At 50.0% G+C, this 12,018-nt stretch overlaps 1 protein-coding gene across 1 annotated transcript in view; it reads right to left on the minus strand.

Annotated features, from left to right (window-relative positions):
* Positions 1-12,018, minus strand: part of ABCC8 (ATP binding cassette subfamily C member 8) — a 1,237,886-nt gene that overhangs the window by 207,211 nt on the left and 1,018,657 nt on the right. Inside the window, exon 29 of the mRNA XM_086954145.1 lies at positions 1,049-1,141. Within this exon, the coding sequence (XP_086810271.1) occupies positions 1,049-1,141 (93 nt within the window). The remainder of the gene's footprint in view (positions 1-1,048; positions 1,142-12,018) is intronic.

Genomic DNA, 12,018 nt, shown 5'->3' on the forward strand with positions numbered 1-12,018 from the left:
TGAAGCCTTACAAAGCCCCCCTGCATGGCTTTGAGTGGCCTCATGAATCACGAGTAAGGCGGCCCACGCAAATGGCTGTGTCACCTTACTCGGTGACCGGTAAGCATTCCATAGGTGTTGCACTGGGTTTTCCCACACAACACCCATAGAATGTGACGCTGCCTGAGATTTACAAGGTCAATGAAACCTGGGGAAGTGCCAAATCTGTACGCCTCCTGAGGTGAGGCGCAACGAGGAGAAATAAGTTTATTGGAGACACCCTTGTAGCATGGTGCAAGGGTGTCTACATTGGCACTAGGCTGCCAAATCTGCACCAGCGCAGGGAGAAAGGTCAGGAATGCACCGTATTGCTTAAAGAAGATGCATTCCTGCCCTTTCACTTTGACCTAGGATAGCGCTGCAACATGCCTTGCTGCTTTGCCCAACCTCAAAATTCCATAAATGAGGACCTCCATTTTTCCAAGACAAATTCTGCAGTGATTTTTTATGAAGATTTTCTATGAAAATTAGTGCCCCCATGTACCTCCTGCTCTGAGAAGATGATAAATGGGAGTCAGAAAGGGCCGGTGTGGGGAAAAGGTACTTGGAGGAGGGGCAGGGGACAAAGAAGGCTGTGTAGTGGCAGAGATGAGTGTTCCATGCTCTCCCTGTACCACACCCTTAGAGGGTTGGGCAGGGCTCGGGGTCTTGGGAATGACGGTACATGCAACCTTCAGGTCCAGTGATCCTGCATCCGAGGAATCCGAGTATCAGAAGACCAGGCAAGTTATATTTGGGAAGATCAGTCTCCCACGAAAGGATACCGCTCCACTCAGCTTGTATTTGGGGCCTTGTAGATTGCAGTATAGCATCTCAGTACACTGTTTAAATGTTCATTTGCAAACTAAGTTAAGCACATGGAACTCGTTAATGATTACAGATAGCTCCACTTTAAAATAGTCTCAAAACACCCCTCATAACAAAGCACATTCTTGGCAAAGCATACTTGGCGATTGTTTTTTAATGCACCATCTTCAACAATGCGAACATAATAAAGACATTTAAGTACCTGAAAGCTCGTATAGTGGTTAGACCTTCCATCGTCTCTGAAAAATGAGAAAGCAGGGGAAGCTGGGTGCTGTCATCCAACTGTTGCAAATCCCTACATTATGAAGACAACATAAAATGGTTATTTTTCTAGTTATTACAGACAAATTGAAAAGTACTTAAATGTTGCACGTGCACACGTTCACCATGGTGACAAAGGAGGCATGCGGGGTAACGTCGCTGACATGCAATGCACAGGCCAACTGTGCTGCAGGCATGAGAGCTCAAAAGTCTGTCATTACACGAAAACCACAATTTACGACCAATCTTCCACCTGGGACACATGCTGTTTTAATACAAGGATAAAACATATTATACATATTATCAAAAAGCAGCCCGAAATAAATTAACAAGTAAGCTTGCCACCGGGCCCCATGAGAGGTCCTAGGCTCCGGTACTCACCTGAGCAACTATTATATAACTCTGCTCCTTGAATGTATGAGATTACACATTGATGGCAAAAACGAAATATGTTCCAAGTGCGGTTTCTCTGTTACACCAATTTCCAAAACTATGAAAGTCAAAAAATCCACTAGCATTAACCAGTCAACTCTACCCAACAAGTACTTTTCCTTCATTAGTACTAACTGCCTCCCCCTCCCTAAGCACATATTCGAGTTGTTTGATCTGTTAGTCAACGAACAACCGGATGCGATCTTTTTCAACGAAACTTGGCTCCATGAAAGCTAATGCCCGGATGTCGCTGCCGCTCTTCCAGCTAACTACACAATAGTTAGGAAAGATCACACCACTAAAACCGGAGGGGGTGTAGCCATCATTTTTAAAAAGGATTACCATTGTAAGTTCGAACATCTCTTGTTCCATAACTGTGAGGCAGCGGTATTTAAGTTGGCTCTTACCCCTAAGTTTACCTTTTCCGGCACACATGTTTATCGACCTCCCAGACCCTCTGGTCCCTGGGCTTCTGCTGTCCCTGAACTAATAACTCCTCTGATCATGAAAACAGCACATTTTTCAATACTGGGTGACTTAAATCTTCATCTAGAGCAGGGGTCTCCAACTTTTTTTGTAGTGAGAGCTACTTCTGCTCAAGGAAAGTCTTCCTGAGCTTCTAGAAAACTTTATGACTGTAAAACAGTGACTACTTTATGACCACCCTAAGCAGGATTATTAGTAGTTACCATCCAAGTATTCCTGGTGCCGTTACCAGCAGAAATGCCAGGAAAACATTCATCAATATAAAATGATGACTTACGAAGTAACATTCAAATCTAGACATGCCCTATGGCACAAAGTATATAAATACAGCAGTAGGTCTCCCCAGCTCAGCTTGAATTATTATTTATCAGTTTCTGAAAGCACACTTCTTTCTATCAAAAACCACTTTCCACTGTGGGTGAACAAACTCAATTTAACAGAAGAAAACCAATTTTTGAAAACAAAAACTGCCTTTAAAATATCAGTTTTCAGATTTTAGGAAATACACGGTCCCAAAACATCAGCTTTTCATTTTCATCAAGTACTCCCATGTAAAAATGCCTCATATGGACAGAATACTTTGAATACCCAGGAATTACAGTCTTGTGCCACAGAAGCTCACACAGACAAATGATGGATGGAATGCTGAATGAATCATACATTCACCCCTCAGTCAAGAGATCTGGGTTAAATCCATCGTTCTTTTGCTCACCATCCCAGCCCAGTTTAGCCCCAGGCATATGCAAATCAGTCTTGACCTTGTGCCTCATGGGAACAGTCCAGACCGAACTGCCAAGCCATGACCTCCCTGGACCAGAAACAAGCATCCTGGGAGAGGTTTCAGGATATGTCACCCTTCATCAGCCAGGCTAGCTTAACTCCAGTGGCACAGTGTGCAAGGGACCCACCTCTGGGCATACCCATCCCACTTAGGGTGAAAAGTGCTAAGCAAACAAATGGTGAACAGAATGCTGAATGAATCATATATTCACCCCCAGTCAAGAGATCTGGGTTAAATCCATCATTCTTTTGCTCACCATGCCACCCCAGTTTAGACCCAGCCATATGCAAATCAGTCTTGTCACCCTTCATCAGCCAGGCTAGCTTGAATCCAGTAGCACAGTGAGCAAGGAACCCACGTCTGGGCATAACCATCCCACTTAGAGTGAAAAGTGCTACGCAAACAAACGACGGATGGAATGCTGAATGAGTCATACATACAGGATCTTGAAATCAGCAGTGATGCCTTCTTTAATTGCCTACTCTCTGAATTTGATACTGGGCTTGGCTTCAACTCTGAGAGCTATTTTGAAGGTACTGTTGAGCTACCAGTAGCTCCCGAGCTACTCGTTGGAGACCCAGATGCAAAGATAGCACTAATCTGATTTCTGATTTGGCCTCCTTTAATGTCAATCTAATGAACTCCGGGCCCACACATGAGGCGGGCCATTTGCTGGACCCCATCTTTTCCAACCTCGCTGAGATTCAATGCTCCCCGGCACTTCCTATATGCTGGTAGGATCACTTTCTCACAAGTTTCCACCTGACACTCCCTGCGCATTTTGCACCGAACTGCGACCTAGGAACTCAAACCAGGAACTGGAAAAATCTAGATATCACTGCCTTAAACACAATTTTAAACTCTCACATGCCATTCTCCAAACAATTGGTGAATTCATTTTCAGCCTCAGTTCAGAAATGGCTCCGTACTGCCATTGACGCCTGCCTGCCTCTTTAAAAAAAAAGAGCTCACAATCACCGGCCCCCAGCTCCTTAATCCAAAATCAGATACAAAACAACCTTAAAAACATATCATAATCTTTGCAGAACCGCCTGAGCAGGCTATGTCTCCACCACCATCTCTGATGCCCTCAACTGCTCCAAAACACTCTTTAATATGGTCAAGGAGCTCGCTGGCTCCAAAACCCAATCTAGGCTCCCAGCACTCAACAAACAGAAATGTGAGGCTTTGGCCTCCTTCTTTGTCCAAAAAGTGAATAAAATATATCAGGACATAGTGCTTGCTCAAGACGAGAACCTCTGCCCACCACCTGCATTGCCCACATCATTCCCAGCAGACATGTTTCCTAACCAAATTGAGTCACCCAGCATCCCTGACAACTACTTGGATACATGGTCCCTGTTAAACCTAGCCACTCTAATAAAGCTCGTAAACAATATCAAATCAGGATCACCCAAGGATCCTCTGCCGATTTCTGTGCTTCGACAGCTGGAGCCGCCATCGCTGAACGTGATCATGGCCCTACTAATTGCCTCCTTGCAGGAAGCGACTATTCCATCTGACTGGAAACATGCCATGATACTCCCTCTCCTCAAAAAGACCAATGCCGACCCGACTTACCCGCTATCGACCGACCTCCTTACTACCGGCCTTTTCAAAAATTTTGGAGAAGCACGTCCATACACAGCTATCTCAGTTTGTGTAAACCCAAAGGCTCCTCCATCCCTGCCAGTCAGCTTTTAGAGCTGGTCTCTCCACCAAAACCACCCTTTTAGGGGTACCAGAAAGACCGCGCCGTCATCTGGACACAGGAGACACCGTGGCCCTCATTTTGTTGGATCTGAGCGCTGCATTCAACATGGTGTCTCACGCCGTCTTAATCAAAACTCTTAGTTCGTTGGGTATTCGCGGCTCAGCTCTGAATTGGCGCACCTCATTCCTTACTAACAGCACATTCCAAGTTTTCTCCCCCATAGCCAGCTCATGAATTCACTTCTTCACCCATGGGGTGCCACAAGGCTCCATCCTCAGCCCTCTACTTTTTAATTTATATGTAAGACCCTTAGCGGATGTGGTAAAGGAGTCAGAGCTGTCCTTATTTGCCTATGCTGATGATTCCCATATCATTTTTTCTCTCTCCATAAAGAGCACTGGTGGTCCTTCCCCCCTTCAGTTGGGTCTGAACAAAATAGCATCATGGATGCAACTAAACTACTTCAAACTAAATGGGGAAAAAACCGAGGTCCTTGTATTTGAGAAAAACAAGGAACTCTGGGGCCCTCAACACTGGCCTTGCGAAATGGGCGCTCTTCCCACACCTTCCGCCAAACTTGAAATCTGGGCATCACTATTGATGACTCGCTCAATATGCACTCCCAAGCAGTTAAAGTAGGAGCTACAAGCTTTACCATACTAAAGTGGCTAAAAAAAGTTAGTTGGATGTTACCAGAGTCCAACCAGAAAACCGAGGTCAATGCATTGATTATGTCAAGGATGGACTACCGAAACGTTCTTTACTTGGGCTCAAACAAGGAGGTAACCTGCAGGCTACAGATGGTGCAAAACTCTGCAGCTAGGCTTCTGTGCCAGGTCCCGAGAGCTAACTCCATTTCCGGTCATCTACGAAACTTGCACTGGCTCAGTTTGGAGAACTGAGTCAAGTTCAAAGCCATGAGCTATATGCATAAAATCAAAATAGGAAATGCCCCGCAATATCTTCAATCTTTAGTCTCTCCTTACTTTCCCTCTCGTAACCTCTGCTCCTCCACCCAGGGGAAATTTCCACTTCCAAAATCAAACTATCTCAGGTGGTCGGAAGGTTCTATTCATATCTGGGCCCCTCACTGTGGAAAGCTCTGCCTACAACTCTTCGTAATGAAACTGACTACGTCCAATTTCGCAAATCCTTGAAGGCATGGCTTTTTAACAAATAACCTACTAGCCTTTTTTTTCATCTCTGTCTCGTATCTGCTTCTGAGCCGGGAACCCTCTTTTGGTAGCTGTTGCGCATTACACATTTATTAAATAAATAAATAAATAATTAAAACACAGCTAACTTTTTGTCTGGAACAGACTTCAGTTATGGTACAAAACTGATTCAAGAACTGATTCAGGAAAGACTTTAAATTGGCTTATGTTATAATTTGACCTGTGCACTCTAAGCAGAAGGACAGTGACTGATAAACACAGATTGTGGTGAGTGTTAACTGAATTTCCAAAGTTGTATTATTCACCCCTAGCTCCTGAAATTGTAAATTGTGTATTATCACAAGGTTCACCAGCCTATGCCACCTAATTCAGGAAACTTGTCAAGGTTTGTCATCTGCTTGCACTATGATATCAGTATTCGCAAAATACAAATCCACGACTGGACTCTAGAGAGTGTGTGTGTTTGCGGGCACACGCCCGCGTATGTCCAGAGTAGACTTGAAACGGGCCCTGCTTTATCTTCAGCAGGCACTGTCTTGCTTTGAACAAACACTGCCCCAGAATTTGGAAAAGGCTCCATAAACCTGAAATTCAGTATATGCCAATGTCTGCCAGCAAGCAGCGGACTATGCATGCTCCATGTCTCTCATGTGCTTGTCTACTACTGGGGGATTTAGAGTTCAAGGCACCGTAATGAAGGCTGCCAAGGGACAGGGAGCATAAGAAGAAGGATGCTTAAGAGCACAGCAAATGTGAAAGGGGTGGAGTTTAAGTGAAGTGGACTGGGAACTGCCAAAGAGGAGTCAGGGGGGCATATTCTCAAGGAGCTATCGCTGAGTTAACAGCACTATATCTCTGCCAAAGTCGGGATAAATTCATCACCCCATTCACAAGCTGGTGCTAACAGCCCATAGCACCAGTTTACCTGTGTTAGCAGCCGCAAAAACATTGCCACAGATGACTCCCTCAACTACCGCTAATGAGATGCAGAGTTGGCGTTAAAGTCACCAAAAGTAGTGACAACACCACTCCGCAACATTCTCAACGACCAGCCAGATTGGCAATAAGATCCCAAAACAGGCGGGGGCGTGGCTTGGACGCCGATGGCGATGGTCGCCTGAGAGCTCGGCTCCGAAACTGAGCCCACATTTATCCTGAATTCCGAGGGTTTTGGGGCGCCCCGATCCCCACAAATCGGAGATCGAGTTGAGGCCGACTTGGTGAGGCACCTGAGTGACCCCGACAATCGCCGGTTCTGGTCGAAAAGCGAAGTTGCGGAGGGAGTGGAGCGGAGCTCAAGATGGCGCCCGGGCCTTCTCGATAGACTTGCCGAGACCCTCGGCCCGGCAGAGCCTGCCAACTTCACGTGTGCCTTCTCTACACCTCATCTCTCGGAGAGACGACTATCCATCCGACGACCTGGGAGTGTCCGGACACCATAGACATCCCTGGAGGATTCATAGTCGGTGTTTTGGCGCCGGATGGTCCCCGGCGGCCGGAGGTCTTGGCCAGGAGAGCGGAGCCACCCGAGACGATCAGCCATACTCCGCTGAGATCCTGTAATCACCTGGCCCCAAGGAACTTAATAGGCGACACTACACCGTGGCCCAGCGGAAGACCCGGCTGTATTGGTGACCACAATTCGCTTGGACCGGCGGGCCCACGTCGATTGGCAGTGGTCGCCCTCACTTCCCCCCTGGTGGCCTCCGGGGACTCGGCGGTGGTTCATCCCGAGAGATCGGCGTAGTGGCAGAACTCTGCGCCACTGCATCGGGGACGTTTGAAGGCCCTCTCCACCGCGGCCGCTCACCGGGCGAGCAATAGCCGACGCCCATATTTGGTGGATCGCCTGCCGAGCTTCCCACTGCAGGGTGCGTCCGACATGGGGAAGCCAAGGAGACCTAAAGGGACCACCCCAGCCGCCTCGGACATGGAGGCGCCGGATAAGGACGATCGACATGACCCGGAGAGTCCTCCCCTACAGCAATAGTTCGATAGGATCCTGGAGGCGATCGCAGATACGCGATCGGCCCTACAACAAGCCATCGCCCAGGTTGCGACAAGTCTGGGCCTCCTCAGGGTGGACCATGGTAAGCTCTCGGACAGAGTCAAAGAGGTAGAGAGCCCGGTGAAGGTCCTGGAGCCGGCCCAAAAGACTCTGGCTGCTGCGATGAAGGATGCCCTGACCCGGATCGGTGACTTGGAAAGACGGGCGGAGGACGCTGAAGCGCATAACAGGAGGAACAATATTCGCGTAGTGGGCCTACCGGAAAAAATCGAGAATGGAGACATGGTGGCCTATTTGGAATCTTGGCTCCGAACTGTGGTGGCGCCGGAGGGTCTGTCCTCCTTCTATACCCTGGAGCGTGCACACAGGGTGCCGGCCAGACCGCCTCAACAAGGCCGCTCCCCGCGCCCGGTGGTGGCACGTTTATTGCATTTCCGTGACAGGGATCTGCTCCTCAATGCCGCCAGACACAATGGCCCGTACCAGGTGGAGAACAGCCAAGTGAACATTTTCCCGGACTATACCTATGAAACTCAACGTAAACGAACCTCCTTCCTAGCGGTCAAACGTGAGTTGTGTAGCGAGGGTATACAATACTCTCTCCTCTTTCCAGCGAGGCTCCGCGCCATCCTTGATGATACGACCCAATTTTTTGAAACCCCGGAGGACGTTTGTGCTTGGCTTGAACTGTACAGGGCTGGCAAAGATGGCTTCGGTTCCTCCTTCCAGGCGACGTCGGAGCCCGGACAGCAACGGCGATCCAAAAGACTTCGGAGCCGCCGCGGTAAACCGGGCAAGCCCTCGACGGTAGAGACTCTGGCCGAGCGACGGGGAGTGTTGGAGATGGTGTCCAACTTGTCTGGCGCCCAGGGCGGTCCCATCGTCGAAGAATCGGAACCTGGCGGAGAGGGGGCCCACTTGGACACTGAGGACTCAGAGACTGACAGTGCTAATTTACCAGTGGTTACACCGGACTCGGCTGAGGGCATGCTGGATGGGCAGGGATGAACTCGGGTGAGCTGATTCCATTTGGGTGGGGGAATGTCGCAGGAGGTGTGGAGGTGGTAGGAGTTGATGCTGGACCGTGAATCACCGATTGGGTTGGGGGGCTTGCCCTGCCTGATACTTATGATTTGGTGCTCGGTCTAGTCTCGGTAGCCCGAGACTCGGTGGCCCGTTGCTGGCGCCCGGCCCGCACTCTTCCCTTAAGGCATACCTGCGGTGGCTACCGTAGGATTAGTTGGGGGAAGGGAGTTTACTGAGGGTGCAGTTTGGATGGGAACTGGATGGTGCTATTTGGGTCCTATTCTGGGGTGGGTGGGAGGGGGTTTGTTTCGAGGGGAAGTTTTGTTGTTGCTGGGGGGATGGCCGCCATTGGTGTTGAATCGAATACTGAACGTATTTTGACTGAGCGTTGTTGGGGGAAGCTGGACGCAACAATATGGGACAATGGCTGAGATCACTAATGTAAAATGCGTCACTTGGAATGTGCGGGGCCTTCACACTATGTCCAGACGGCACAAAATTCACGCTTATCTAGTGCGTAGAGGGGTGCAAATAGCGTTGCTGCAGGAGACACACCTTACTAAGGCGGAAGGGGAGGCGCTTCAGCGTAGATGGAGAGGGCAGGTTTACTACACCACATATTCAGCTTATGCGAGAGGGGTGTTGATCTGGGTAAGAGCTGGGACACCCCTGCAGGTTTCCAAATCTGTGGTGGATCCCGAGGGTATCTACATGGCCATTTCTGGCACATTAGGGGGTAGGGCATTGAATATTTGTTGCATTTATGCGCCTAACGTGGACCAGCTCACCTTCCTGTCCGGGCTGTCGGGCTCCTTGGCCCATTTCCTGTCGGGGACCCTCCTGCTGGGAGGAGATTTTAATTCGGTGGTGGATGTCGACATCGATCGTTCACACCCCCCCTTCCGGACTCCCCGGTCCGACGAGTAGCTAAAGGCAGGAAGGAATGGCAGGCTCAATGGGGGCTGACAGACATTTGGCGTGCACAGCACCTCTATACTAGAGATTATTCGTACTTCTCTGGCATGCACGAATTACATGTAAAACTGGATGGGTTTCTGGGGTCGGCGGAATTGGTGTCCGCGACCGTGCGATCCGAATATTTGACTAGGACCATCTCGGATCACAACCCCCTATTAGCGGATTTCAGTTGGTTTCCCGGGGTCCCCAGCGTACCTACTTGGAAGCTATGCCCCAAGATATTAGAAGATATAGTCTTCAAGGCGGACCTAGAGGATAAAATAACTGATTACTTCGTAACTAATGGGGGCACTGCTGGGTCGAGGGCCTCGGAGTGGGACGCTTTGAAGGTGGTGATCAGGGGCTACTGTATATCCAAGAAAGTGGGAATGCGTCGTGTCATCCTTGATGACCTGGCCAATGCAGACCGGAAGCTCCGCGAGATGGAGCTTCGCCGCCCTGGCCACCCAGAACTTCACGAACGTACTGCTGCGGCGAGAGAGGCAGTGGCGGCTGAGGTCGAACGATTGCGATGTTTCGATTATAAGGCCTATGTTACCAGATCGCTCACCGAAGGAGACAAGTCGGGCGCGCTCTTAGCTTGGTTGGCCAATCCCACGCGCCGGACTTCCCCGACGGTGTCCATGCGCACCGCAGAGGGACTTGAGGTGCATACCCAACCGGAGATACTCGATTGCTACTTGCGCTACTATGAACGGCTGTACCGTAGTAGGCTGACCTGTGATCCTACCCTGATCGACGATTATTTACAATCCTTAGAGATTCCCGCATTGGAACCTGACATGGCGAAGGCCCTGGGCACTGATATTGAACTTGGGGAAATCCATAGCGCCATAAAAGGGATGGCGAGAAACAAGACCCCGGGCCTCGATGGGCTCCCGGTCAAATTTTATTCCACCTACGTAGATCTATTGGCACCCCGACTATTAATAGTCTACAAGGAAGCGAAACGTTTGGGGCGCCTCCCCGGCTCGATGTGCGAAGCCTTGGTAGTCCCCCTCCTCAAACCTGGTAGGGAGTCCGGTGACCCGGCGTCCTATCGACCGTTATCAATGCTAACGGTAGATTATAAGATCCTGAGCAGCATATTGGCATCGAGGCTGCTGGGGCACATGCGCTCCTTGGTGCATGAGGACCAGGCAGGATTTATCCCTAAATGCAATACCACCATGAATATTCGTCGCTTATTCGGTCTGCTGAAGGAACCACATACGGAGGTCTTTTGCCCCTTGGTCCTTTCGGTTGATTTGGAAAAAGCCTTCGACAGCCTAGAATGGGAATATTTGCGTAGAGTACTACTGCGGTTCGGTCTGGGAGAGGGATTTGTCAGATGGACCATGGTACTTTATGCCTCGGCGTCGGCCAGGGTGAGGGCGGGCCCGCTGGTCTCTCAACAATACCCAGTGGAGCGAGGCACGAGACAGGGTTGCTCGTTATCCCCCCTGCTCTTCGTGCTCGCGGTGGAACCGCTAGCGTTATCGGTCCGGACCGGAACTTATTTCGGCGGATTACGAACCTTAACTGGACAGCAATACATCTCTCTGTATGCCGATGACCTGCTGCTCTTTCTTGAGGATTCGGGTGACGCTCTGGATGGGGCCGAGGAGGCTCTCACGACCTTCGGAGAGATCTCGGGCCTCAAGGTGAATTGGGCCAAGACTTGCCTATTTCCGGTTCGGAAGGGAGAGCCTAGACCCGACACCACTAGAGAGATCAGATGGAAACCTAGCTGCCTCAAATACCTGGGGGTATATGTATACCATGACACCGCTGATCTTCTGGACGGCAATATAGCCCGCTGTATTCGTGCACTGCGAGGCAGCATGGATTTCTGGGCCACCCTGCCGCTTTCGGTAGCTGGGCGGATAGCACTGTTGAAAATGGTGGCACTACCCCGGCTAATATATTATTTTAGAGCGCTCCCGATTTGGGTTCCGCCGGCCACCTTCCGGCTCTTGAGATCCATGGTGGTGGGGTTCCTCTGGGGGTCGGGCCGCCGAAGGGTGGCACTCAAGACCCTGATGAGACCAAAATCGGAGGGCGGCCTAGCGGTGCCAGATTTTGAAAAATACTATTTAGCGGCCCAACTGCAAACCTTCACCCAGGAAGTAGCGAGAGAGTTCCGAGGCCCGGAGGAAGGGAGAGGCAGGGGAATGCTCAGACACGTTATTTCCTATGTTGCATTGCGCCAGCGCTTAGCTCTGCAAGACCTTACGCTCGAGGAACGGACTATACGGCTGTGCTGGAATCGCGCCCACGCCCGGGGGGAGCTGAAACTCCCATATGCTCCGGAGATTCCATTGGGGATGTT

Source organism: Lissotriton vulgaris, chromosome 2_1 (genome assembly GCF_964263255.1).
Source record: "Lissotriton vulgaris chromosome 2_1, aLisVul1.2, whole genome shotgun sequence".
NCBI lineage: Eukaryota > Metazoa > Chordata > Amphibia > Caudata > Salamandridae > Lissotriton > Lissotriton vulgaris.